The sequence below is a fragment of the Zootoca vivipara genome, chromosome 2 (genome assembly GCF_965207765.1).
Source record: "Zootoca vivipara chromosome 2, rZooViv2.hap1.1, whole genome shotgun sequence".
NCBI lineage: Eukaryota > Metazoa > Chordata > Lepidosauria > Squamata > Lacertidae > Zootoca > Zootoca vivipara.
Genome location: NC_142584.1, coordinates 101721335 through 101748574, shown reverse-complemented (window position 1 = coordinate 101748574; position 27240 = coordinate 101721335). Strand labels below are relative to the sequence as shown.

The window sequence follows — 27240 nt, the reverse complement described above, 5'->3', positions numbered from 1 at the left end:
TGCACCCCAGAAACCCTGCATTTGGACCATTATTTGCCCATACCCACCAATACAGAACAAAAACAGGGGAAACAACAAGAATTTCCCCCCATCTATCAGATCACATTCTTGAAAACCCACAACAGGTAAGCAATTATACGTCACTTCCTCTGTATCTGCCTGCAGGGTCACAAAATAGTGAGATATTTTGGGAGCTGTTCAATTTGCGCTTGCAAGTTTTACCCAAATGTTATCGTAACTGTGAATCACTACCAACTTTCCCCCCCTAAAAAAATAATGAACAACATATTTATCTTTGAAGATAAAATACATTAATCAAAAGCTGCCATCTAGACAGGGAACAATGTGTATGCCATACACAACTCTCCAAGGAGCTCTGAGCCTTTATTTAAACTTTCAAAACCTCAGCTTAAAAAAAAAAAAGCTACCAGATCTCATGACTATATAGATTTGACATTATGAAGTCCTGCAAGATTGGAAATATCACAAGAAACCTGGCTTTATTGTGCATTTCAACTCTAATGATCTCAACATTTCAAAGGGCTGGGCTCACCTGCATTGTATCTGGGGGTTATAATTCTAAATAGGAGTATGGTAATGTGTCATCAAGCATTGTTTGGTGTGAACTACGGTCATGGAAAGCAAATGCTAATTATGTCAACTACAAGCACATAAAATCTATAGTAAGGTAAGGCCACCTAGCTTGAGATGGATTTCCGATACAGTTCCTACAGGATGCTGCCCATCCTGCTTTAAAGTCTAAGGGTAGAATTCACCAGGAATTTCTCTTGCACAAATCCAATCAGAATGTATACAATGTGCACAAGAACACACATGGTGATGCTGTGTAAGGTACATCCCTTTCAGTGGGGCTTGCACAAGACAGGTTCTCCTGGATAATGATGCCATCAGCCCTTTTACCATTCTTCCTCCCAATGCGTTTTTTAAAAAAAGAAATGGCAAAACTCTCTTTAAAATTGGTTAACAAAACAAACAAACAAACAAACAAACAAACAAACCACACACACATGCACACACATCTGTGCTGAGATCTTATCTGCCGAGCTTCAGCAAAGATCTACAGTTGATGGATAAACCACTGAAAAAGCCGGTTTATCATGGAAACATTGACAGATGCTCTGTTCTGGCAGCCAAGACAAGTGTTAGGCACACTGCCTCTTAAGTTGCAACAGCTTTCTAGCAAGTGCTTCAGAACGTGCATATATGCAAGGGAGAGACAGTGAAAGGTATATACAGTTCCTTGCCAGGATAGATAGGGCCATAGGAAGCTGGTTTCTACCAAGTCAACCCATTAGTCCAGGCATGTCCAAAGTCCGTTTCGGGGGCCTAATCTGGCCCGCCGGTTGGTTTAATCCAGCCGCTGTGGCAGTTTATTTCCTGGGGTAAAATCCTAAAAAAACACAAAAAACCTCAACAATGTCAATCAAATCTGGCCCTCTTTGGAAAAAGGTTTGGACACCACTGCTTAGTCAATCTATCTCAGCATTATGTGCCTTGGGCAAGTGGCAGCGGCTCTGCAGGGTTTCAGACAGGGCAGGGGCTTTGTTAGCAATACATGGAAATTTGAGGGCCTGAACCTGGGATCTAGTGCATGTGTTCTACCACTGAGCTATCTCCATGCCCTGCACACACACACACACACACCCGCCAGCTTGCCCTAACCTGATTCTTGAAGGAAGATAAGAGAACGCATTGTGTAAGATCTCAGGTGTCAGGCATGTAGCCCCGTGGGCATTGCCACCAGTCTCTCTAATTTATTCCTGGGCCTGTTTCAACCAAGGCAGACTTCTTACACGGAAAGCATTTCCGTATGACAAACAGCACACTTGCCCGCGTGTGCACTTACAACCCGTGACAATCAACATGTGACAATCTAATATGTTTCCTACACTGACTGAAGAAAATACTTTGCTTCTTTAAAAAAGGGGAGCCAGTTTTATCTTCTCAAAACAGCAAAAAAAACCTCCCAATCCTAATCAAGGATTTTGTTTAATTAGAGACATACTCTCATTATGTTATCAGAGCCTCAAGCAAAATCAATATAATCAACATGCAAAAGGAGCTATCTATGGGTTTCCTGATAACAGAAGTTAACTTCAGGAGCCTGTGTGACATTGGGATTGACATTGCCTAAAGAACAGAGAGGGTTGTTTTATAAGGAGTCAAAGTTAAGTTCACTTGAGGCTGGATTCACTGTTTAGGTAACGTCAATTTCGTTGGACTGGTCATGTTGTGCGGATGCCTGATTATCGTCTTCCAAAGCAACTACTCTATTCCCAACTTAAAAATGGAAAGTGTAATGCTGGTCGTCAACAAGAGAGGTTTAAAGACTGTCTCAATGTAATTTTTTAAAAAATGGAGTATAAACACTGACAACTGGGAAACACTGGCCTGCGACCGCTCCAATTGGAGAACAGCCTTTACCAAAAGTGTCATGGGCTTTGAAGACACTTGAACTCAGGACGCAAGGGAGAAACATGCTAAGAGGAAGGCACGCTTGGCAAATCCACACTGTGATCAACTCCCGCCTGGAAACCTATGTCCCCACTGTGGAAGGATGTGTGGATCCAGAACTGGCCTCCACAGTCACTTACGGATTCGTTGTTAAAACCGTGTTTATGGAAGACAATCTTACTTGGTTACGAGTGATCGCCAAAGAATCTCCACTGAAGGGACTAGGACACAAAGTTATGAGCTGGCTACATAGAAAAAGGGATGCAGTCTGTGGGGAAGAGCTACATATGTCAGGCTGGACCTCCTTCCACACTAGACCTACGCATATATATGCATTCTTGTGGAGCGTTCCAAAATGGAGCTTGGAATGCCTTGCATATTTTGTTGAGCATGCAGAGACCACCAATACATTCTACAGGGTGATGACTTGATGTGGTGTGATGTTGGGGCCCACTGCTCATGAACACAGTCCCAGCATGGTGCTGGGACGTCCCTGCGACTGGTGTCTTCCCCAATGAAATCAACAGAGGCCAGTTCACTTGAGGCGATCACCAAATGCATTTTAAAGCAGATTTGGGCTGGATGGAAGCATACCTGCTGGAAATGTGATAATAACAATGAGCGATGGTTTGTGTGGATTAGGAAGTTCCCAACCCTTTCTTGCATCTCATTGGCTTTTGCCCAACTTTCCATTCCTTAGACCTGTTTTTCTCCCACTCTGCTCTCTTAAGTCTTCTTGCTTAAGTCTTCTTCCAGTCCAACTTTAGATCTCTTGCTTCTTTCTAGTGTCCGTTGGTTCCTAATACCTCAGGCACTCAGTGCCCCCATTTGCTTTTTCTTGGTTCCTCCTCCTTTCCTAGATCCCAGACCATCCTGCTCCAGCTTCCTTTCTGCTGGGTTCTCTTTCCTCTACACTGGCTTCCTCCATCACCTCTTCCCTCTTGCTCTTGGCTTCTGCCAATTATCTGCATTGGCTCGTGTCTCTATTCCCTTACTAGGCTAAAGGCCAGTGACAGGAAACATGTGGCCCTCTAGATGCTGCCAGATTACAAACCCCAAAATTCATGACTCTTGGTCCTACAGACTGGGTATGATGGGAGTTCAACCTCATCTGAAAGTTCTTCTTTCCTGGTATAGGCCATCCTTAAGGAGATTTCCAGTTCTGCAAATTGGTCCAGACCGAGGGAAAGGTTTGAATGAATGACTGCTGATAACAGAGAGATATGTCTGCATAAACAGCCTTGATGTTCCAAGGAGGAACATACTGGGTGCTGTTCCCCAGGTGACAGGACAGAAACCCCCTCTCCAAAACAGCATATGACACTCTCTTCATTCCCATCTTCCTAGACTTCACTTTTACAGCTGGTAATGTTAAGAAGTGTTGGACTAACATACAGACAGAGAGTTATGAGTGTGGGAAATTAGATAGATAGTGATAGCAGTCTTTATTCATCAGAACATTAATTGATTCTGGAGCAACCCGTCATATGAGGTTAATATGCATAATAGAATCTGTGGTGTCAAGTTCAACATTTATATGCACGTGTTCAGACATGATAAAGGACTCTCAAGCTGCACATCTGTTTGTATATTCTAATTAAGGTATATTAGCATTGATCAACTTGGTACCGTATATAAATCAATACAAGGTGACCTAGGTATTAAAAACACATAGTTTTAAAGGAGCCTTGGAGCATATGATAAATGAACATTTAGTTTGCTCTTGGGTTTCTTTTTGTAAAACAAACAACCTTCCCTGTCTTGCTAATAGTCTTCATAATTTGCAGAATTGTCATCTTTCTTTCTTTGCATACAGGCATTAAGGAGAAAACCTATTTCCCATTGACAGGAACGAAACTTTGTTGCAGGTATTGAGCCTCTAGCATATACCCAGTTCCCAAAACCTTTGTTCAGTTCAAGAGCAGGCACAGTTACACATGCACATCCTTTGAGTATAAAGAGCTGCCCTCTCCATTGGCAGTGAACGGAGAAATCTGATGGTGCAGAAAATCCATACGTGCACTGGAGCACACCTAGGGCTCTGGAGTAGGGTGTTGATATTGAAAAAAACTATGCACAAACTTGGTAGCCCATATGCCTAAAATTTATTAACAGGAAGGAATAAAGAGAGTCTCTGGGCAACTTCTAGCTCATTAGTCTTGATAAAACCCTTGTATTCTGGCATAGTCCCTACCAGCTTCCAGAAATGCTTCCTTAGAATACAGAGTTTCAGGATGACATGCTGTACTTGTGTAAGACCAACAAGGAGTCTTGTGTCAACTTAAGGACTAAAGAAATGCATGCCCCTGAATATCAGTTGCTGGGGAATATGAGCAGGAGTGCGCTAATAAACTCATGTCCTGCTTGTAGACTTTTCATGGGTATCTGGTTGGCCACTAGTGGGCCTTTTTGCAGCTAGGCTCTTCTGATGTGCTGAAATCTAACGAGGCACAAGCTTTCATGGGCCAGGGCCCATTTCATCAAATGCATCTGGATATGACATTTCAGGTTGCCACTATCTGCTAATGGTACCTATATCTTACACCAAGAACAGGTAACTTTATCAACAATATTTTCCACCCACACATTTATAAACTGTTAGCATGCCGGGTGAAAGGTGACCTGTATGCAGAATCATCCCCAACTCCTATTTGATGCAATCTCTTGAAAGATAAAGTTATTTGTCCCTTAGCTGAAAGAAAGGATCAAACTCAGCTTATTTATATTTGCACTCTTATTTGTAGGTACCTGGTGCAGCCATCTTTTAAAGCTTATTTCCATAGGCATGAAGGACAGAAATTTACCTTTTAACCTAATATTCTACTTGCATTTTGGAGTACATACAGTTCTCTTGGACTGCATGCACCCGGTGTCTGAAAACATCTCACACTGAAAGCAGTGCTTTTGTTTTTAAAATAGCCTTACAGGGGGAAAACAAACCCTATAGCAAGATATGCTGGGATGAGCAGTTTAGGCTACAGCAGACCCCCAGCTGAGCTGGGAGGTTCCCGGCACAGCTGGGATATGATGGCTTAACCACCTCAAATAACTGCAGAGCATGAGCCCTGATAAAGGGGTGTGGTGGGGTCAGGACCTGCCATGGGAGGTCCTAAACCCATCCAGTTTCGCCATGCGACCTGGCAACCCATTGTAGATTAAGCCAGCACAAAGGTTGGTGTAACTCAAACTCTCTTTAAAGGCTTGTTTTCCCTCTGCCAGGCCTAGGCTCTGCTCCTGAAAGGAGTTTGTATCTAGCACACTTTATTCTGGCTTACTTTATGCCATCTTATTGTGAACAAGATTGCTCCCACAATCTCTTACATCAAAAGGTGAAATGAAACTGAATAATGCTTCACAATAAGTTCCTAACTCAGGGAGCTGCTTAACTGCACCCACGTCCAAGTCTAAACAAACAGAATGCTATAATGAATGACAAAACGTATATGAAAAAAAGAAAAATTATATTTAAAAATGTTGTTACCTATCTGCATGGAGAACAGTAAATTCACACAAACCAAACAAAAGTGTGTGGAGGGGACTACACAATTGTAATATGTAAACACATTTCCCAGGGCTTTAAATTGCATTAAAAGTTTGCATTTTTGTGGGGGGCCATATATTGTTTAAAATTATTTTAAGGTCAAAACTTGCAACGTGTTGATGATTTAAAAATGCGAGGCGAGAATGACATTATATTACTCTTCTAGAGTGTTATTGTAGTGTTAAAATATCATTAAATCAGCACAAACCAACACTTATCATTTCCTGCACATTTTTCACAGTAAGCTGCATTCTGACTATGAGTAATCTGTTAATCTGTTCTTTGCCTCACAATCCGTCAAAGTGACAGATTCATTCCATCCCTAATACATAATATCTTCATTTACTGTATGTGCCTTACAGGAAACTCTCTCTCTCTCTTTTTGCTAGCACTGAGATTTAGAAAATCACAAGCAAATACACAGTGTCACAATCCTTGCTCTTGCCTCTTTCTGCACCACTTCAGAAAGTCCAGCCAACTAAATTTCAAGTACTGTTAATCTAAGCAAAGATTTATTTACGTCCAGCATTTTTAATAGCTTGAAACCACAATCCTCAGACCATTTAGCCCTTAAATCCCTTTGAATTCAGGAGGGGCTGTTTTTGTACTTTGAAGGAATTGGATGCAAACAGCCCAGATAACTGAAGAGGCCCCATAGGAATATTCCACAGGGATATCAAACAGTGAATGAACACCTCCTGATAATTGAGGCACCAAATGATCACTCGCATGTGTGAAATGGCCATCACAAATCAAACACCACATAGAAAACTTGCACAGCACCTGACATCAGCTCCGATGCGGTCGGGGACACAATCATGTTCATCAATTTAATTGGTAGATTCATCAACTAAAGCTTTAGCTGATTAACCAGTAGGAGGGAAATTTTAATTGGTAGGGCTGGAAGTTAGGGGAACACTTTTCTTTTTGGGGGCTGGTTGTGTTATGGAACAAAAAGAAAACATCCTGTGTGTTATAGACACTCACCATGTGGTTCACCACAGTCTTCTGGAAATATTTCCAGTAGTGTTCAGCGGGATTTAATAATGTGAGAGCTGGTCCTTATGCGTTGATAATCAGCCCTCTAAATATACATTGCTACTTGCAAATAGCAAAGTGAAATGGGAGCTGCAGGCTTCTTATAGTATTTAATAAATGTATAAACCAGCTTTCCCCACCATTGAAGGAATGGGGTTACCAGCAGAAAGCACTGACCACAGCAAGACATCTGCACCATATGCTCTAAGAACATATACTTGGGCCCTTATATCAAGGTTGCAGAGGGGTGGGTTAATTGTAGACTGGCCCATGGGTTGCTCTGATGCTTCTGCATCATGCAGCATGAGTGCACACTACTGCATGCCAACATGGATGAGCTACATCATGAGGCACTAAGTCTACTTAGGAAAAAGCCTAAGTGGTGTCAGTGTGGGGTGGGAGAGCTTGTGACACTCTGTTAGATGACCATCTCCACAACTTTTTGTCTTGTCCTTCTGTGAGCTGGTTGGCCCTATTTGGAAGGGGAAGGAGGGTTGAATATTTTTCAGTCTAAAGACTCATTTTACAAGCTTATTACAAACAGATGTGTGTATCGCCTTACATTGGCATGGTAAGGCAAAATTTGTAGGTCAGTGTTATTTTAGAGAGAGGGGAAGTATACATGCTCTCTGTCTATGCATTCCTCAACTATGACCATACAATTCTTGTTGCGTCTTCTGTACATTTGCTACTGGAAATATATTGTTATAAGTTTGGGAGAGAGGCAGATTCCCTGTAACCCCTAGATCACGGGTGTCAAACACAAGGCCCGGGGGCCTAATCCGGCCCGCCAGACCTCGTCATGTGGCCCGCGTAGCCGCCACCGACAGTAGCCGCTGACAGTAGTTCTGGAGCCTGCGATTGGCCGAGGGTCAAAACCGGGGGCGGGGCTGCGGGCTGCGCTGGAGCCGCGCTGACGGCCTTGGCCAGGGAATTTCAATTTCGAATGAGGCTGAGGGAGGCGGTGGCACAGCGGCCAGACGGGGAAGTGAGATGCAGGAGGAGGAGGAGGAAGCCCGCCGAGGAGGTAGGAAAGCCCTACAGGCGCCGCCGGCAAAGTTGGTGCCGGGACGGAGCAGCGCTGGATTTTTTTTTTTGGCGGGCTTTGCTGTTGTCTCCGAGAGTGAGGCGGCACTGGGGAGCCGCCGCCCGCCGCTTCCCTTCCTCTCCTCGGCTGCATCCGGGAGGTGGGCGAGCGAGCGGGCGAAAGGGACGCGGAGTGAGCCTGAGGGGGAAGTAGGCGAAGCGCATCAGCCGCTCTCTTGATGGAGCCAGGTTTCTCTTCCCTCTTCCCCATTTTCTCCTCATAGACACTCGGGAGGGTGCCTGGCTTTTGCTCTGCCCCCCACCCCCGAGCCACCCTTTGGCTTCTCAGTTCCGGCGGAGCTGCTCCCCGGGGGGCGGCTGGGAGGGAGGCGACGACGACAGCACGGGTTCCTGCTCTTCTCGCTCTGCCGCCGCCTCCTCTCAGCCCCTCGTGATGTAGGGCTCCAGATGGAATTGCCTCGCGGTTTGAGTAGGTGGGAGGGTAATTTTTTGGGGGGGGAGGAGGTTTTCAAGCCTCCTCTGCCTGCAGTTCCGGTAGGGAGAGGCGGCGGCGAAGACGACAACAGCGCAGGTGGGGGGAAGAGCAGCTCTGAGGCGAAGATGCACGTCCGCTGGGGCTGCCGCCGCCTTCCTCCTCAGGAAATCCGCTGCACTCCCTCAGTGCGAGGGGAAGGGACTCTGGCGCTGAGGAGGGAGGATGCAAAAGCAAAGCAGGGAGTTGGCGCTGCACCGCATGTTCCTGCCCCTCTCCAAAGCATGGGGTGGGTAGCAGCGTGTGGCATCCTGCCTAGCGGGGTTTGGGTGTGTGCAGGGCGGGAGAGGAAAGCCCTCTTTCCATCTGCAGGTTTTTAATCCCAGCAGTGGCTTTCTCCTTCCTGCCGAAGGTTTAGTTGAGCCCCCCCCCCCCCCCCCGGGAAGCCGTCAATCCCCACCTTTTGTTCAAATTTCCCTCGTTTACATCCCCTCCCGCGTGGGGGCGGGAATGAGCTTACATTATTACAAAAAACAGTAATAATTGAATGCAGTGACAATAATTTATGATAATAAAGAGTGGACACATAGTCCTACAGACACAACCGGCCCTTTGAGGGTGACCAAACTGCTGATGCGGCCCCGGATGAATTTGAGTTTGACACCCCTGCCCTAGATAAAGGGTTAGAATTTGAGCAAACTCATACATCCGTGAGTTAAGCAAAGTTTTGTTAAAACTATGCCAAGTGCTGTTGGCATTATAGTTTAGGATTATTAGCACAGCCAGCTCACAGAGCTAGCTGGGGATAAGCCATTAACAGACAAATGTGCTGATTGCTGGTCATTAGCACATCAAAAACAGGTCTTTGGGTCTGTGCAAAACTGGGGTTGCTAAGGCTACTGTTGGTGAAAAGTAAACAATCTCAGCTTCCATGAGTAGGAAAACAGGGGAGGGGGCAGTTTCATTTTGCAGGAGACTTGGGTTTTTGGCAAAATGTGTTGTGGGAACGAAAAGAGGAACAAGTGAAGAGCATCTTGGTTCTGGCTGGAGGAAGCTGCACTGAGAGACTGGGAGCTATGGCTGACTACTGCTTTGGTCCCAAGCTTGCTGAAGCTATGAGGGGGTGATGAGAGACACTCTAGGGGGTATAATGTTCTGTACCCCCTCCACTGCAGACTTCCAGGTGTAAAAATGGGTTAAATGGACCATATTTCTTAAAGACATTAGCCTTCAGTGTGCTTCAATCTTTCCAACACATGCCTGGGTAAGTGCCTGGGACCCCTGGAATCTCATGCGGCAGCTCGGCGGAGGTTGGGGTGAGGTGTAACAATAGCTACACTGCAGATTTAACATGTTACTTGGGGGGCTTATGTGATGAGGCCGGGAACCACTGTCAAAGATCTCTCAGCATCCTTGTTGCACCACAATTTTCAGGGTCTTTGAAGAAAAGGATGAGTTGTTTCTAGGCCAAGTTACTTAAACTCCACTGAAATGCATAGTACAATCATGACTTAGATCCCAATGGGATCTAATTTCCTAATTAGAAACCAGTGGGAATTATCTGTAGCTAACTTAGTCAGGATCCAGTCCTAAACTGGCTTCAACCAAAAGAAGTTGGCGGCACAGAATTGCCCTATGGCTGCAGTTCAGTAAGACTTGTAGGCAGAAGTACATTCCCCCCACTTACAGTTATGGAAGTTGGAAGAATCATAGAATTGTAGAGTTGGAAGGGACCCTGAGGATCATCTACTCCAACACCCTGCAATGCAGGAATGTGCAGGTGACCCGTAAGGGGATGGAACCCACGACCTCGGCATTATCACCACCACGCTCTAACCAGCTGAGCTAACTGTAGACTCATGTGAATACTTTCGTTGATGCTTGCTGGGGTTCCCATTGTGGAGGCTTTGGATTGAGGATTTAAAGTGCAATTTTATGTATTTTATATTTTATAACTATATTGCAGCATTAGCTTGGTGACAATATAAATGGTGCCAATGAAGAAAAAGCAGCCCCATGTTTTATTACCTAATTTAACAAAAGCAGCAGCAGCAGCAACAAAACCCGTCCTGTCCCTTTTGCAAACTTTGATTCATGTGTTTATCAGCTTATTAGCTATATAAAAATTGCATTAAAGAACTTGCACAGGGGAAAGGAGATACTCGGCAAGATCCCTCCATATTCTCATTTCATCTCAGTCAAACAGGCGATAATGAAGCATATCAGTTATGAGCTGTCAAGGCCTAGATTTGCTTGTCTGCTGCTTCATATGCCCACACATTTAACAAAGTGTAAATTAGCTATTTCTTCTCTCTCTTTTAGTGGAAATCTGAGCACAAGCAAACCATTCATTTTAGGAATTATGTTTGAATGCTTCAGCAATTCATAAAACACCTGAAGCTGTCTTCTAATAACCAGCTGCCTCACGTTTAACAAAGCTTGCTTTCTCTCTTGCGGGCTTGAGCCTGAGAGCCTTCTGCTGCCTTGTACTATAGATTGCCACCCATTTATTCTTAATGGATGACTAGAGAACAAAGGGTTAGGAAAACAAGCAAAATCAATGGACAACAGAGTCAATAGAACAATATCTTATGTTAGCATAATCAGATCAGCTATATGCAGCCTGCAGAACTTCTGCCTTCTGTACAGCAATAGTTTTTCTGGTAACTCACACGTGCTCATTGCCTTTATTTAGTTATCAGTGCTGATTTTACTGTCAAAAAGCTGAAGCAGAATGCGCTAGAGATTGCACTCTCAGTTCATTCACCGCAGGAGTGAGACCCAACAAGCCAAACAAGTACTTGATGGGAAATATATAGAGGGTTCCCTGGAGGGGTAATCTGAGAAACGTTTAAGAACTACTGCCCTGCAACATAGGCCTGATTTCCAAATGAGTCAAATGAGTTTTGTGTTTTTATTTTGTATTTTTATGCTGTGGAGGACGGTATAAAAATTTAATAAATAAAATAAAATAAAATAAAGCATGATGGTTCTATTGATCGTAGTGAACCAACAGACTGAAGTTTCAGGATTACTCTCAAGTACAATCAGAGTTGGTTTCATGCATTCGTTAACAGGATAGAAAAGGTGTTCCTCATACATGCCAAGTTCTTTGCAGCATCCACAATATGCCATTGGCATAAAAATAGCAACTGGATCCCCCCTCCCATTTACTCTTTACAAATTTTCAAGTAACTTTGGAGTAGGGAGCCCAATCATTAGGGCCTGCTTCCATTCAAAACTCACTTGAAAACAGGGACCCACTGTTCTCAGTTTACCTCCCCCCCCCAACTTCTCTTTCAAAATATGTTTAAATGGCTTTCAATGGGATTCATATCAAAGAGCAGCGCCAGCTTCTTATAGTTGGCTAGAGAGGAAGCAACACAAACCACCTATTCCTCAAGTGTCCAGTGTCTGATAACTTCAGTGTATCCAGGATGCTGCTCAAATGCTCAGTTTTTTAAGCATTAAATCCCGGGTGCCCCCCCCCCCGGCACCAGACAGATTTGGGTATGAACCCACACAAAGCACAAACTGATGTTGCTTTTACAAATGGTACCAAGGACATACTTTTGTCTAACACTATGCCTCCCCCCCCCCGCAGTCTGTGAACAAAGTTAATGTGCCAACTGAAGGCTACTATGGCAAGTATTAGCCTATCAGCAAGTTAGTTATATATAGAAGAAGAAGTCAGGCTAGCAGCTTTTGTGGGCTTATTTACATAAAGACTAGTGTAAATAAATTACATGCCTGTATTGGTTTTATACTTCTTTAGCTATTGGTTTTATACTTCTTTAGCTATGATGGTGTCCATCATAACATAATGAGAATAATAGTTTAGTTTTAATTTAACAAATCTGTTAGGAAAGGGGATTAAGGCTCTCCCTATAATTCTCAAAGTTTCCCAAGAAGAAGAAATAAACCAGTACAAGACTTTAGTGTGGATATGCCAAAGGGTACGATATCCTTCTCCCTCATGCCATATAAATTACCCAGATGACAAAGTCTCCAAACTATTAGAGACAATTCTGATCCACTATCTTCTTTATTATCCTATTTCTTTTGATGCATGAGCTGGGCTGATGAATACAGTGGAACAGTACTAATTCAGATTAATGGTTGTACAGCCCTGTTGCAAATTATTGAATTTTGTGAATTAGTGAACAAGCCCAATATAAAAGTAAAGTACATTTTGTGATACATTATTGCTGCTCGCTTATTTTGGCATTTGCAAGATAGTTCTCTGATACTTCATAACATCGTGTAGGCTGTTGCATATGATTAATGAAGTTATATGACCTCACTCATCTAATGAATCATAAAAATGAATATGCCTTTTTGGTATAGCTGAATTCATTTTTTAAAATGTACACATTCAACCTTGAGCTGTTCTGCTATTAAATCTTCATCGCTCCCCACCCCGCAGTAGTGTTGATTTCTCAGCTCAGTTCGTAGGTGAGGCTCTCGTGAAATATAAATAAATGCTTACTTACATATATATTTGCTGTACAATGTTTTTAAGGGACCTCATTTTAGAAAGATTTCTTAAGAAAATAGTAAACATTAGGAACTATTTTATTTGGTCCTTTGCATACCCTAGGACAAAAAGTGCTCTAAAGAGAGATGCTAGGTATAATATTTAAGACAAGACACAGGGTTTGTAGGGAAATTTCAGACAACTGCAATACACTTCAAACAGTCTGATTAGTGCAAATACTGACTATATATGCAACTGGGGGAATTCCAGTCCCCCACCCGACCCTGGAAAGTTGAACATCAACTAGCCTTGATACATCAACAGAGACCACATTCTTGGAGCACATCTACTGCATGTGTATATTATGAATTGAAAGTGCTGGTTATTACCATTATGGTTTGGGTCCAACATACCTAATAAACCATCTCCTCCCATGCAGAAGAAGCTCCTTTCTACATTACAGCAGTGGGGGAAGCCTGGTTGGTTGAGACACTGGAGAGGGCCATACCTAGATTATTGAACTCCTTTCCCTTGGAAATTCGGTTGGCCCCCTCTTCCATCATCTGGCTTGTCAGGTCAAGTAGTTTTTAAAACCTCATCTGCTGTACCTGTTCTGAAATGTTTTGCAGTATTATTAATATTCCCTTTTGAAATTGCTGCATGTCACCCTGACTGCTGTGACTGCAACAGACAGTTGAGGCAACGGAAGAACACAAGAAGAGCTTGCTTGCTCAGGCCAGTGACCCATCTAGTCCAGCATCCTGTTCTCATAGTGGCCAACCAGATGCTTGTGGGAATCCACACAAGCATGGTCTGAACACAAGAGCATTCCCCACTCCCTTGCAGCTTCCAGCAACTGGTAATCAGAGCACCAGCCTCTTTTTTTTTTTTTTTGCCATTTAGGGTGTCTGATGCTAGCTTGCTGGATATGTTGCTAACGTGCACTATGATTCAAGACAGCAGTCCCAGTGGCCATGCTTTCAATTGAGGAATCACTGGTTCATGCAAAAACAGAAAAGAAATAAAGAAGTTGATTCAGAGCCTGGCATTCAAGAGTACATTAAATAATTTAGGTAGCAAACTGTTGCATTGCAATACAACACTATAAACAAGAGGGAGAAAAGAGCGAAGATCTGAATACTGTCTGCACTGTGGCTAAGTTAATGCAAGGGTTAAACTGGAATGAGAGCCAGGCCTGTTACAAGCTACAGTCAAAGAAGAAAACGGCTACAGACATTCTTGCCCTAACAAGCTGTGCATCCCCATGAGCTGTAACCAGGTCACCCATGTTTTTGCTCAACTGGCATGTGAACAATACATTCTGCTACAAGGGGAACAATTAAAACACTGGTTTGTGTGATTATTGATGCTGCCTGTCCACTTAGGTAGATTCAGTAGTGAATCAGCCTTCAACATGAAAGGAAGGTGTGACTGTTTTTCAGGATCTCGCTTCCTTCCTAATTATATGTGCTCCAACAACTTGAATCTGACTATAGTCCTAGCTGTGTTGTTGCCTTGCTTGCCATTAGCTTATTTGCGGAAGGAGGTAGGGTGGCTATCTGAAAGCATCACAAGGCAAAAATGATAAAGTAAGGATGAAGAACGGCTCTGTTTTGGGCAAAGAAACTGTTCCTCAAGACCACCGTATGCTAGTAAGATAACGTGTGCTATTTCTCGTCTGCTCAGGTGGCAATCTTGCACAAACGATGACACAAGATGCATTTGGATTACTCTGTAAAAGCATGTGCATAATAGGAATGTGCAAGGGATTTATTTCAGCTCACATTTAAAGGTGAACCTACCTAATTTACACTTTACAAAACTATCTGTGAAGCCAGACACAGCTGTCCTTTTGAAATCCATACTTCTCCAAATTTTGCAATGCTTTTCTCTAGGCGAGTAACATGTACAAAAACATATCCTGGGGCAAGGGGTGCATAAAATGTGCATATTAGTGAAAGCAACATACAAAAAGTGTGACGTATTAGTGAAATTTCTTTTGAAAAATGAGATCATTAGGCAAATGGGTGGAAATTTCAGGGGAGCCATTTCCCCTACTAAGAAGACCTCTTTGACAATGGGTCAGTCTGGGAGCTGGTGGGCTGCCCTTTGCTGGAGGTATTTCAGCAGAAGAAAGAGACCCATCTCTCAGGGATGCTGTAACTGCATCCTGAATGGCAGATCCTATGCTCAAGCAGGGGGTTGGACTAGGCAGCCTCAAATGACCCTTCTGACTCTTCTATAGGCCCATTTCTATAGGCCAGACTCAAAACTTGTAGAAATTTGCCTTGCATTGGAGGTCACACGATAAGTTTTCCTTTGACTGAGAGACCAAAACACCCTGAAATATTGATGCTCCATCTTAGCTTGTTTCTGCAGTTCCTTAAAAAACAACAAGAAGAACAACCCAAAACAGCTGTTTGATCTTTGGATGCATGAATTTCAGTTGGTGACTTGGGAAGAGCCTGGAATGACACTGATTCAATTCTAGGACAGCTGACGAGAAGCAGGCAGAGCCAAGGTTTATAAAAATGCTTTCCTAAATAGAAAGTGACAGAACATTACTTTGTTTTTTGAAACATTTCCCGGAAAAAAAACACAAAAACTTTACCTCAGCTTTTTTCAACATCAACCCCAAATGCTAACTATGCCATGCTGTTGCAAGGCTAGAAAATGGCTGCCACAAGCCCTGGTGTCTATTTGTGGATGCCCTGTTGTTGTTTAGTCGTTTAGTCGTGTCCGACTCTTCGTGACCCCATGGACCATAGCACGCCAGGCACTCCTGTCTTGCACTGCCTCCCGCAGTTTGGTCAAACTCATGTTCGTAGCTTCGAGAACACTGTCCAACCATCTTGTCCTCTGTCGTCCCCTTCTCCTAGTGCCCTCAATCTTTCCCAACATCAGGGTCTTTCCCAAGGATTCTTCTCTTCTCATGAGGTGGCCAAAGTATTGGAGTCTCAGCTTCACAATCTGTCCTTCCAGGGAGCACTCAGGGCTGATTTCCTTAAGAATGGATAGGTTTGATCTTCTTGCAGTCCATGGGACTCTCAAGAGTCTCCTCCAGCACCATAAGAGTCTCCTCCAGCACCATAAGAGACAAGCCCAATAAGAGACAGGAAATGGATTGTAACCTGGTACATCAAGTTCTACACATTGGCTGACTGATACAAACAAACAAACACACACACACACACACTTAAACGGACCATCCACTAGGCATGTATGTTAAATGGAGAAATCCCTCTGCTCATATAAAAAAAACCCCCATAGTTTCACCTGTGTTGATCAAATGGATATGCATATACTTAAAAATAAAAATAAAACTGACTACTCTTAAAATAAATCCCTTCAAAAGGGATTTAATCTTGCTGAAAATATATCTCCCAGTCTCTTTGCCCCTCTCCATTTGACCCCTTGGTAACATCCTATATAATGCTTGCTCATTAAGTCTCTTAGACTTTTGATTGAGTTGTCTTGGTATAATGTGCAAATACACATTATGTTCATTTTCCAAATCACATTTGATTTTCTGCGTATCTTCTTTTGCTTCCAAGATGTGCTTCCCAAGAATGTCGGATTCTGATTTCTCCTTTAAAGGAGGAAATTCTGTGAAAAGGTTTTAGAAGAATACCTCTAGATCACAGACTTGGAGAAGCAATAATTTTTCCTTCCTTCCTTACTTCCTTTTTGGAACACTATCACTCCTTTTCAGGAAGAACAGCTCAGTTTTTCTGTTTTAAAGAGAGTAGCAACGTGGACCCTGCCTTTTCAGGCTATATATAACAGATTTACTATATTCATCTCCTCCAGTTTTTATACCATGATGTAAGCTGACCTCATAATTGTGTCATCCTCTATATTTACAGCCCAGTAACACCTTTCTGGCAGTTCACAAGGGCCACTGAATTTATGGAGGCAATAACAAGTCAGGTGTTTTACAGATTGCCTGTGCATCTCAGAAATAAAATAAATAAATAAATAAATAAATAAATTCAGGACTATAAAGTGAGGTGGTTGGAATACAATGTTTGTATCTTTACTATGCTTCCCCTCGCCATGGTTTTTTTTTTTTTTGCAGATAACTTTTTTAAAAAAAGGAAATCTCCAACACAGTTAAGCTGTGCAATCCTGTTCATAATTGCAGGTTTTTAAATGTATTCTGATGTATTTCAATTATTGTTTCTAAGCTTGTTTGTTTTTACTTCATATTTTATAACATTGTTTTTAAAAGTTGTAAGGTGCCTTGAGAGAAAGGCAGTATTTTAAGATATCAAATTAAATAAATAAAGCATTTCACTAGGAAGTAGGTTGAAATGAGGTCAATGGAGCCTACTCTCTTAGCAAGTCCACCCAGGACTGCAGCCACAATGGAGTGTTTTGGACTATATCAGATTAATTCTACAGGCTATAGTGGGAATAGAAGAGCTTCAATCCATGTGCTCCAAATGTCACTGGGCTACAGTATGTGCTTCAAAGTGCTAAAATGAATAAAATTTCACCTGGACACAGTGGATAAAAGGACCGGGAGAGATAGGTTTAGATCCCCCCCTTTTAAAAAAATAACACTGCACACTAGTAGCTTTGGAAAGGTCACCCTCTAAGCCTCGATTCTTTATCTGCAGAATAAAACAAACAAACCCTGCTATCTGTCCAATGAAAACAGGAGGGTGGAAGTCTAAGACAATCAAAAGGCCTCAGTATTTATAGAATCATAGAACTGTAGTGTTGGAAACATCTCGTTTCATATAGTGACTCATCAGCTGCCTTGAAGCAGCCCACGAAAAGTCAAGAGTGGAAGGAGTACATAATACCTGCTCGCCAAAGGATGAACCAATGTTGAGAGCTCCCTTCCTTGTCCTTACAAGAACAATTCTATCAGAGATGCCTGTGGGAGAGGATGGCGCTTGTTTCCCATTGTCAACCTGTCTGCCAGAAATCTTGAACCCAATTTAGGCCACACTGCAGAGGGGAACCATCTTGTTATGCATTTGATTTATGTCCCGCTGCATACCATGGCTCAGTTTGGCCGACAGCCATTTTTCTAAATGTTAATAGTTCTATCTCTATAGGCTCACATACGGCATCAAATGGGTTTGATGATGAAAGTGCCCAAACAAATGGGCAGATGGATGGCAGGGGTTGAGGGGCGAGGCAACTGAGCGGTACTAGTGGGTGCAACCCTGCTCCCCCGTCCATGCAGTTGAATGTCACGTGGAATTCACGCTCAAAGAGACATTATGCCACAGTATCTGAGATTATAAAAAGGAACTGATTTCAAAAGTGTCTGATAAGGGATGGAATCAATTCCAGGCCTTATCAGTGAGATAAACGTCAGTTTTAGATGGTATCTTGTGAGTAAATGTTGGGAAATTAATGATTTTGCCTAAAAGGGAAAAGTGATGTATATTGGAAAGCTGCCAGAAACAGAGGGGTTAGTGAAACTGGCCCCCACTGGGGGCGCAGGCGCAAAAATCTGCATGATGCATATGTGTGTGGAGATGCACTGCTGCTGCCGTGAAAAGATCAAACATGGGAGAAGCTTCCTGTCCTTCTCACACCGTGGCACAAAGGCGTGTGATTTTTTTTGCCCTTACTCCAGACACTTGGTTTGTGTGAAATGTACTGATTTGTAATGTAGCTACTGAAGTAAAGTGATTTTTTTTTTCTGGGGGTGCCAGCGCTGATACAGCTCCTTGCCAAGGGATCCTAGGCACACCTCTGGCCAGAAGCGAAATAAAGAAAACTTATTTTAAAATATGATTAACACTGAGGAAACCCCCACATCAAGAGGTGTTGTTGTTGTTTAGTCGTTTAGTCGTGTCCGACTCTTCGTGACCCCATGGACCATAGCACGCCAGGCACTCCTGTCTTGCACTGCCTCCCGTAGTTTGGTCAAACTCATGTCCGTAGCTTCGAGAACACTGTCCAACCATCTCGTCCTCTGTCGTCCCCTTCTCCTAGTGCCCTCAATCTTTCCCAACATCAGAGTCTTTTCCAAGGATTCTTCTCTTCTCATGAGGTGGCCAAAGTATTGGAGCCTCAGCTTCACGATCTGTCCTTCCAGGGAGCACTCAGGGCTGATTTCCTTAAGAATTGATAGGTTTGATCTTCTAGCAGTCCATGGGACTCTCAAGAGTCTCCTCCAGCACCATAATTCAAAAGCATCAATTCTTCGGCGATCAGCCTTCTTTATGGTCCAGCTCTCACTTCCATACATCACTACTGGGAAAACCATAGCTTTAACTATACGGACCTTTGTCGGCAAGGTGATGTCTCTGCTTTTTAAGATGCTGTCTAGGTTTGTCATTGCTTTTCTCCCAAGAAGCAGGCGTCTTTTAATTTCGTGACTGCTGTCACCATCTGCAGTGATCAAGGAGCCCAAGAAAGTAAAATCTCTCACTGCCTCCATTTCTTCCCCTTCTATTTGCCAGGAGGTGATGGGACCAGTGGCCATGATCTTGGTTTTTTTGATGTTGAGCTTCAGACCATATTTTGCGCTCTCCTCTTTCACCCTCATTAAAAGGTTCTTTAATTCCTCCTCACTTTCTGCCATCAAGGTTGTGTCATCTGCATATCTGAGGTTGTTGATATTTCTTCCGGCAATCTTAATTCCTGCTTGGGATTCATCTAGTCCAGCCTTTCGCATGATGAATTCTGCATATAAGTTAAATAAGCAGGGAGACAATATACAACCTTGTCGTACTCCTTTCCCAATTTTGAACCAATCAGTTGTTCCATATCCAGTTCTAACTGTAGCTTCTTGTCCCACATAGAGATTTCTCAGGAGACAGATGAGGTGATCAGGCACTCCCATTTCTTTAAGAACTTGCCATAGTTTGCTGTGGTCGACACAGTCAAAGGCTTTTGCATAGTCAATGAAGCAGAAGTAGACGTTTTTCTGGAACTCTCTAGCTTTCTCCATAATCCAGCGCATGTTTGCTATTTGGTCTCTGGTTCCTCTGCCCTTTCGAAATCCAGCTTGCACTTCTGGGAGTTCTCTGGGAGTTCTCGGTCCACATACTGCCTAAGCCTGCCTTGTAGAATTTTAAGCATAACCTTGCTAGCGTGTGAAATGAGCGCAATTGTGCGGTAGTTGGAGCATTCTTTGGCACTGCCCTTCTTTGGAATTGGGATGTAGACTGATCTTCTCCAATCCTCTGGCCATTGCTGAGTTTTCCAAACTTGCTGGCATATTGGGTGTAGCACCTTAACAGCATCATCTTTTAAAATTTTAAATAGTTCAGCTGGAATTTTAAATAGTTCAGCTGGAATATCATCACATCAAGAGGTAGAAGACTACTTCCAATCAAAGCTAGATTGGAGCCAACCCCAGTGTAGCACAAGCTGAAAATAGGAACAGGTAATTTCAGTTGCAGCCTTATGGTGTACACCAGGCATAGGCAAACTCGGCCCTCCAGATGTTTTGGGACTACAACTCCCATCATCCCTGACCACTGGTCCTGTTAGCTAGGGACGATGGGAGTTGTAGTCCCAAAACATCTGGAGGGTCGAGTTTGCCTATGTCTGGTGTACACTCTGCCCTACAGAGCCTATAAGATTGATCACATACAAACAAAAAATTCCGCAAGATATTACATAATGACTAAATACAGCTATCTACAACTCCAGACAGACTTGTGTCATTTTCACCAATGAGCCTTAAATTGGTTTAATTTCTCAAATCTACATTTGAAATACTAATATCTACACCGTCAAGAATGAATGTTCTATGTGCCTCACATTAATGATGTGACCATGTTGCATGCAACAGCACGAGAGAGGCTTCAAGGTGCACTGAGTGTCATATGTGAAAACATTCCGGGTTGGACATGGTCCTGCCTCCATCTGGGAGCCTTGCTCTTGCTTCACGTGTTCTGCAGCTCTCAGCTCTAAAGCTAAACTCTCACCTTTCTCTGCCTGGCCTGTTTTAGCCTCTACAATGTATTTCTGCTGTTGTAGGCAGTTTATATGGCAATTTGTCACTTTGTCCCTTTGGGCATCCCTGCGCTCACTGTGGAAAGGCAACCATATGGTTACCATCAGCTGTCAATTGGCAGGGGACCAATATGGGCTGAAGTACCCCTTCTTGTGTGTCCTGAAGTACGTTGGGTGTGCTGAAACACGCACGTCCCACTCCTCCGATGGAGCTGCACAGATATGCCTTTGGAGACGGTTAGCTTTAACCTCGACACAAAAACCAGGAGTGGATGAAACTGCCTGTTTCTCATCCATGGCACCTTTGCATGTTTTAACCTATTATTCTGCTCTGTTCCCTTCCCCCATGAATCTGTATTTTTAAAATATTCTCCAAATACCTATTTCAAGGCCTGTACACACATCAATACACACATTTAGATGCTTATTTTGATAGGTCTGAAATACCAAGAACTGTGTTTCATGATTCTGATAAGTGCAAGATCTATTGGCTGAGTTGTGATCTATACATTTATTTCATAAAATGTATGCAGTTTGATTGAAAGAAAAAAACCCCAAAGCACTTTGCAAAAAATAAAATAAAAAATATTACAGCCAGACAAAAATTAAAATACTAAAAGAGACCTCAACTTTTGAAGCGCATGGTTAGATTTGTCTAAACTAAAGAGTACAATGAAGGCATCTGCTTGAACTCAACAGGCAGGGAGTTCCAAAGTTTTGGTGCTGTCACACTGACTAAACCATCGAGTTCTTACAAATGCAGGAGTAATATGTGGCCCTGTAGTAGTGCTAATTCCACCAATTGAAGTGGTCGAGTGGGACATGCAAGGGAAGGCGAGAGCTGTGCATCAGGACATTTGATATATGGTTCTGAATCCCTAAATGGAACTAAACTAAACCTTAATCTGCAGAATTAAGCCCACTGCATTTTGTTCTGACTTGAGTGGATATATACTAGTCTTCTTTTCCCTTCTGATATGTTTGTGAATTGTCAGCATGACTCCTCAAATTGTATTTCTCTCTCGGCCAGAGGTTTTCAAACTGTGTTTGAAGGAATCCTGGGGTTTCTTGGAAGCTTATTAGGCTTCTGTAATGAGAATATCAGTAATTGAGGACAACCCCTAAAAGCTAGCTTCCATTACAGCTTTTCAGCGGCAATATGTGCCTGTAGAAGAGGTTGGGTGTGCACTCTCAGTTCACACAGAAACCCAATGAGCCTGGACCAGAGGTCCATGTGAATGACTGTGCCCCTTGAATATTCAACAGTATGCTCCGCAAGCGGTCGCTGTGGCAGAGATTGATGCAGAAATAAGAGAGACAGGTGAACTTCCCTTGGCTCCCATTGGATCGGCTTAGAAATGAGTTATACTATTTCCCTTGGAATTGGAAAATGACTTCACTCCTTACTGAACCAATCCAGGCAGCTCTTCAATGTGGTGCCTACCAAAGTGACAGAGACATTCCTCTGTGGTTTAAAAGCAGGCTGTTTCAAAGAGTAGCTCCCACAGATACTGGGAGTGGGACACAAAATCCCAGCTTTCCCTTTTACCTCGGGTCCACCCCCACCCCCGGGATTGCGCCTCCCCTCCATTTTCCCCAAGGGCAGCTCTTTGAAAGAGTCTCCCAGCAAAGCCACGAGGACATTTCTTAATGGCTTTTCAATATAGTTCTTATGCAGAGCTGCTGCCTGAAATGTAAGGGACAGGGAATTCCCCCCCCCCCCGTGAGAGACACAAGCTAAAAAGGTTCCCTGTGGGGGTGGGCTTTCTCTCCTAGCCCCCCCTTTCCTGGTGGGCTTGCTCACACTTCTGCTTGTCCCATGCCTAGAAAGCACAGGTCCAAAAGGTTTTCTGCTTGTTCCGTGCTTTCTAGGCACATATCAGAGTGGTTTTTGCTTGTCCCGCTGCTTTCTCCTGTATGCCGCTGAATCGGGACAAATGCTTATCTGCAGAAAAACCGATAGTTCTGATTCAGCAGCGGACAGTGGGCTTTCCCAGGGAAAAGCAGCAGGACAAGCGGGAATGTGGGGATAAGAATTCTAGGACTTCTTGTGCCCTATGCCAAAATTTCCAGTCCCCTCTAGTGTTTCATTACCTGACTAGCACCAAAGACTTCCAAACAATTCTTTCCAATATGATTCTTTTCTATTATCAACATTAATGTTGCATTGCGGCTTCTAGGAATAAGGACCCTACCTACCCCAAACAGTGTTGAACCCCACATCTGCACCCCTCCTTGCATGTCTTCCTCTCGCATTCAGACATGCACACATGAATGTTAGCAGCTACAAAGTTTCACGTGTGCATGGAGAAGGCGGAGAGGGTGGACATCTCTTTCTCAGGCACAATAGCTGAAAACAAGATTTAAGAGTCTACCAAAGAAAAGTCATATTGATCAGTTCTTTAGAACATTCCGAACACATCCTTGTTGCCTGGGCTATAAACAGCAGCTTACCGTGGGTTGGAATGGGAAAGAGGGTTCATTTCTTTCTGATAGTGACACCCTTGATTGACAGGCTGTGGAAGACAAGAAGCAGGAGTGAGAAATGTATTTTGCCAATGTTCTTTCAGTCTTGAAGCTATTATTAACCACTTCACGCAATCAATATATATGCAGTGCTTACAGAGTTAGAAAAGTAAACAGATGAGGCCCTACTTCCTAATGGTGGGGGTCACCAAAGGGAGGGGAGGAATGAGGAGGGAAGGGTAACAATGGGAGAATCCATGTAGAATGACCGTGCCTTAATATAGGTGCTCTCCCCAAGTCAGGAAAATAATACAACATTTTGTATATATGAAAGGAAAGTAACGTCATGCTTGTCTGAAGGATGGGAGAAAAGTCTGAGTATATTCATGATTTGCTAATATTCAGCAGCAGCAATCATTTGCATTTTCTCTCTCACTTGCACTTTTGCAAATTTCTGTATTTTCATCAGTTGGCCACATGCACAAAAACACTAGGTATAATTGATTTCAATTTTAACATTTAAATTCTCATTTTAAATATTCATAATTTCAGAAAAATGCTCTGATTTAGAAACAAGGCATTTTTTATATATTTTAAGAAGATTTAAAAGTCACTTTAAAGAAATTATTACACCTGACAGCTAAGCAGAGAAATATGTAGTTCTCAAAGCTATTATGTTCATTTTGGACTGACAGTTTGGAGCAGCTGCTAAACAATTCAACATTTTTTCCCTGACAGCCTAGTTATTACATTTCATTTCTTGGTAAACTATCACTGGCTAGAAAGTATAGTTTTTATTATATCACTTTTGCAAGTTGCCTGAGAGCATTTGTTCATGCATTTGCCTTGCATCCTGGTATCTTCACAGCCAGGAGACAATTCTACTCCCAACCCCCAAATATGACTAAAGATACGAATAGAAGGGCAACAGAAAATCAAGCTGCATAACAGATGAAAATGCTAAACCTAGTATAGGACTAAGGTTAAAGTACATGGGGAAAGTAATTGGATACATAAAGCCGAGTATTTATTATTCAAGAATGTACAAAGCATATGAATGGAATCTTGCAGCAAAGATAAATGAGAGACAAAAAACAGCCTTCTGGTGGTGCTGTTGCCATAGATTAGGCCAAGGGACAAAGAGGTTATGTAAAATATAGCCAATATTTAGAACAGAAAGCCTTGTTTTCTGGTGAGACGCTGCCTATAATCTATATGGAAAAAATTAGCAAAGATTTGATGAGCCAGTAACAGTGGGGGAAATATGATTAATTGGAAAAGACAAGATTTTATTGTTTCACACAAGAGAAGAATGCACAAAATACAATTTTCTCCAGGATCATCAATGCAAGGAAAACTTTACAAATAAGTCCCCTTATTGATAAGTTCCCTTCATTGTTAAACACATGTATGAGAACAGTTGCACACTGCAGAATACAAAATGACATTGGGGCATGGCTGTTTTGCTTCACTTGTATAAAACATAATTCTTATGTGGGGTTTAATTTTCAGCAGCCCCTAGAGCTGTGAGTGGTAAAAGAGAACAAAAAATGAGTCAAAATCTGCCTTGCCTAATAGCAAAAATTCAAGATAGCAGACAGAATGGAAAAAAAACTCATAAGCCCTATTCATGCATTATTTGCATGCAATGATGATTAATTTGCATGTGATGACTTCTAGACCTGCCACCAACGTCACATATGCCCTTTAGAACGACTGTGCACATTTTGGCTGTGTAGGTGTCCCAATTGCATGGTGGTCACAAGTGAGCAGGACCTCCTGTATCAAGTTTTCCTTACACACAACGACATACAATGTGTTGTTGTTGCAGGAAACAAATGCAAAGTCAAGGGTGGGGATAAAAGCTCCACCCCACTCTGGAGAAAACATGCCACTGCCCTCACATGAGTAATGAGTGAATAGTTTCCATGGTGTTTTCATCCAAAATGGGCATGTACCTTATATCTTAACCTGGGGTGAGATGCCAGTGAGATGCCTTTTGTTTGATGCAGAAGATAATTCTTAATTCATTCCAGAGAGGGCAGTCTGGAAGGTCACATATTACGAACCTCAGAATCTATAGCCTTCATAGTTGCAGAACACAAGTGGAAAGTGACAGTAATCAGAAATATATATTATGCTGTCAGGTCTCACGATTTCATTTCCAGTCTCATAATTACTCATTGATTTTGAATATCAGGAATTAGCAGCAATAGGCCCTCTGTCATCTCACACGACTGAATAATGAGTTTGTGGGTGGGGCTGGAGCTATTGCACCTGCAGGAGCTATTGCACCTGCGATAGCTCAGCCAGTAAAGCACAAGACTCTTCATCTCAGGGTCATGGGTTCAGGCCCCAGATTTCTGCATTGCAGGGGGTTGGACTAGATGATCCTCATGGTTCCTTCCAACTTGACAATTCTATTATTCTATGAATAATTTTCTGAACACTGAGGCACAGAGTTGTCATTTCGGGTTCTAGACTTTGCCAAACATCTGCCCCAATCCAGTTAATGAGATTTGTACAAGGAAGCAGACTCCTGCCAACGTTTCACTTGATGAGTCTGGAATTGTAGGTGCAAACTGGATGCATGCACAATTGTGGATATAGTATAGATGTGTTACCTTGCTACCTGCCTTACATTGCTACAGAAGTCACCAAAATACATGGGAGAACTCTAGAGTCAGCTGATCTACAGAAGGGCAGGTCATTTATACTTGCCCACTTTGGGAAGAATAATGGAATCAAGCAGGCTTTGGAAAAGAATAATGGAGTCAACTTTTCTTACAGAAAGGTTTTTTACTAGGCAAAAAGCTGAAGCATGTTGGAAGGACAGCTTAAGGAAACTTGCCTTTCAGCTGTACTTTCCTCAGTGGCTTTTTGAACAAGCAACGAATTTCAATTGCCAGTGTTGTCAACTTGACATCGCATAAAACTTTATACTCTCCGCTAAACTGAACCAAAACAGTTTCAAAAGTCAAGTTCATAGATTGCAATGTGTAAAGATAGGGCAACATCAGAATCCACTGAATGATTACTTGGATTCTGAATGGTTCATTTGTTTGAAAAGTGTCTTAACAAAATTTTGGTCTCAAGTTAAAAACTCAGAGAGAGAGAAAAATCCATAAAGAGGTCTAGTTTTCTGTAGAGAGGCACACACAAAACATTCATCACTAGTTGCAGCTACATCTAATTATACTTTTAAATGAATAATTCATTATATCTTAATGTTTTTTTTAAAAAAATACATTAGTCCAAAGTGTACAGAAGCTGAACAAAGTCCTCACTTTGAACCCAAACATGAGTACCAGGACACATTTTATTCTGAGTATTTGTGTTCTAAAATTATGCAAAACTAAAATGGGCATGTATAATCAATCACATAACAGGGATAACTGAGTTCTGGAAGCCAGTATATTCTTTTTGAGATGGGTGATAGCCTGAGCTGGGTTTCCCAGAGGAAGTAAGAGTTTTGTTTGTTTGTTTGTTATTAAATGGATCACATTTACATGGAAACAGAGATGTGCACCCATTTTACAGACTGATAGATTTCTTTCTCTCACTCACTTACAAAATACTCAGACATGTGCAAAAGGCTATGCAAAAAAGAAAAAAGAAAAGAAAAGCATTCAAGAGTGCTTTGTTCCTGAACATTGGTAAGGATACACTGTATGTTTTTAAATTTTATTTATTTATCATATTTATTACATTTCTATACTGCCCTCCATCCAAAGATCATAAAGGGTCTGGAAACCAAACCTTATGAGGAATAGTTGAGGTATGTTTTAG

General features: G+C 42.5%; 1 protein-coding gene across 8 annotated transcripts in view; it reads right to left on the bottom strand.

Moving 5' to 3' along the window:
• Window positions 1-27240, bottom strand: part of CFAP20DC (CFAP20 domain containing) — a 147120-nt gene that overhangs the window by 12992 nt on the left and 106888 nt on the right. For all 8 annotated transcript variants that reach the window (XM_035106799.3, XM_088662618.1, XM_088662621.1 and 5 more), the window contains one exon: window positions 23440-23501. In XM_035106799.3, the coding sequence (XP_034962690.3) occupies window positions 23440-23501 (62 nt within the window). The remainder of the gene's footprint in view (window positions 1-23439; window positions 23502-27240) is intronic.